Below are 2,529 nucleotides of genomic sequence, written 5' to 3'. Positions count from 1 at the left end.
GTTCTTGTCCTTCGAACGAAGATTTAGATTCGGTCATTATTATGTTGTCAGACGCATGTGAACCCTCAGTTCAGTTCCCAAACAAACAGCAAAATGGCCGCATTTTACGCTGTTGCTGTCGGACAATGCGAGTAATTTTATATAACTAGGGTTCCCCACTACCAGTAGAAACAGCTGCAATGGTGCTAACTGCTAGTATACTTAAACTATTTTTGTAACTATAGGTTTTATGTTTCTTTCTTTATAGTTTCAGTCGTATGAATGGCTTTGTTTGAAGCACAGCAATTAAGTTGCTCTAGATCAGACAAATTAGGAAAAATTGTCTAGAAAATTTTGAACACACTGTACTTTTGCCAATTCAGTCCTAAATCTTTTAATTGTAAAAATTGAGTAATAAATCTTTTCACATTTTTTGAATTGATCTCATCCTGTCAATTTTGATCAAAAATCGCTTACGTAAACAAAAATTAATAGTATTTTAATATTTTTCTTTTCCTTTTTCCTTCTTCCTTCGCCAATTGCCGGGCCTCGGCGATGGTTGGTGATCGGCCACAGGCCACGACCAGCGAGGGTTGCACATGCTAGGCTCTGGCAAGGGGCCACGTCACTAGCCTCGAGTGAGGGTCGCCATAGCCAAATCCCGATGAGGGTGACCTCACCTGCGACCCGGAGGGCGACTCTCAATAGTCTTGGCCCGTGGTCGGTTGCCGGCATGGCCAAAACCCCGCAACCAGCAAAGGAAGAAGAAGAAAAAAAAGGTGAAATAAAAAATAAGACAAAATATTAAAATACTATTAAATTTTATCCACGTCGACACCGGTTGTGTCACGTACGACGGCCGGTATCCACATCAGTAATTTCCACCCAAAATTGATAGAATGGACTCAATTGATAAAACGTAGAAAGGTTTAGCATTCAATTGACAATTTTCCCCGTCCAAAGTGAGAAATTCTCCTCTTATTAGTGCTCCACAAGAATTGTCCACCCTTCTAACATGAGCGCTCAACGGGGCAAACAAGCATACTGGGCCAGGAAGTTATAGTTCATGTCTTTGACAAGTGGTAGCACCGCACAAGAAAGCCCTAGAGTTCCTAAAAAAGTTTCATGTTTTCTCTTGCATCCACCAACTGCGAATTCATGATTCACATGTGATATTTATGTTCCTCGTTCTATGACGACTAATGGGTAAGATCTCAAGTACGATGAAACATGTTAGAAGCATGACGGTACCCCTTGTGTATGGAGTTCATCCGCCGACGAAGGACATATGGAAACGAGATATTAATTCAAAGGGTTTTGCTAGCATAACGGTTTTTGCATAAATGTGGGAGTAACCGCATATTGTTGGCAACAAATTTTTGAAAGAATGGACCTCATAATAATTTCAAATTATTTGTTATTCTTGAAGGAGTACTCCATAATAGATTGTTAATCTCACAGTGAATTAAGAACAGCTACATAATCATTTCTCTAATTCAAATTAGCTCTCCCAATAACACTATTCGGGGAGATTGAGCACCCTTCTTGAATACCCAAAAGTGCCATAATGATAGCTCAAATTAATGTATTGCAAACTAAGCGATCGCCTAGAAATATAAATGCATTTCATAGGAAAAAAATGATCCATTTACAGCTTCACCACAAAGGCAATTTACAGACAATTAGCAAAGAGTCGTCAATATGGCAAAATTTGAGAGACTACTCGTGGAAAGTCACTTGCCCTTGGCAAAGGGAAAAAACTACAAGTCACCCACAGCCGTGATAACAAGTCCATCTGCAGCGATCAACAACTCAAGGCAGAAGTTAGACTAGTGAAGTAGTCCTCGCTGCACGGGATGGTGAGCCTGCCGGTCGGGCAATCAAACCCGAACTCCTCCTCGACCATGTCCAACAAGCTCCGGAACAGCGGGTGCTTGAGGTACCATAGGGGGATCACGAACCGCTTCTTCGACTCCCCGACGTAGACCGCGAAGTGGCCCTTCGGCACGTTGGACACGGCCGACATTGCTCGTATTCGGGCTGACAGGGTGCGCTGGAGCTTTTGCTTCGCATGAGCGATTCCCATAAGTTGGATGCCCATCTCTCTTATGATATCTGGAAGGATACTACTAGTCGAAGATTTGAGCGAAACGACTTTGGTTCTCGGATGCTCTTTGTATGGTTTTGGTCCCCGAGCAAAGCACGCGCATATATAGAGAGAGAGGGGGAGGGAGGGAGAGTTTAGCATGTCAAAGTCTTGGATAAAATATTGGTCAATAGAAGGGAGTTTAGGAACACATCAGGTGCAAAGTCCACATGCTTATGCCCTACGTTTTTCAGGACATCATGCCCTACCAACTTGGGGGAAACAAGCAGGAGGTGCTAAAAATAGTTAATTTTTATGTGGGTTGGTTGCCCTTGTGTTTCCTTATTTTTTCCATTTATATTCTCTTGGGGGCTGCATGTTCTTGGCACGACAGCCGCTTCTTTGGTAATGATCGAAAAGCATATGCTGCGAAAGTCATGTGGGATTACCAAAAAGATCAAAGA

The 2,529-nt window shown here is 42.5% G+C and overlaps 1 protein-coding gene across 1 annotated transcript; it reads right to left on the bottom strand.

Annotated features, from left to right (window-relative positions):
- Window positions 1-1,593: 1,593 nt before the first annotated feature.
- LOC115735693 (indole-3-acetic acid-induced protein ARG7) lies at window positions 1,594-2,140 on the bottom strand. Its single transcript, XM_030667073.2, has one exon. It carries the CDS (start codon window positions 2,078-2,080, stop codon window positions 1,784-1,786), a length of 297 nt encoding a protein of 98 aa, XP_030522933.1. The 5' UTR covers window positions 2,081-2,140; the 3' UTR covers window positions 1,594-1,783.
- Window positions 2,141-2,529: the final 389 nt, after the last annotated feature.

The sequence above is a fragment of the Rhodamnia argentea genome, chromosome 11, assembly GCF_020921035.1.
Source record: "Rhodamnia argentea isolate NSW1041297 chromosome 11, ASM2092103v1, whole genome shotgun sequence".
Taxonomy (NCBI): domain Eukaryota; kingdom Viridiplantae; phylum Streptophyta; class Magnoliopsida; order Myrtales; family Myrtaceae; genus Rhodamnia; species Rhodamnia argentea.
This window is presented reverse-complemented; position numbering and strand designations above follow the sequence as displayed.

Bases quoted from the DNA above. Each gene is read 5' to 3' on its own strand.
- LOC115735693 (XM_030667073.2), bottom strand. From the start codon at position 2,080: ATGGGCATCCAACTTATGGGAATCGCTCATGCGAAGCAAAAGCTCCAG.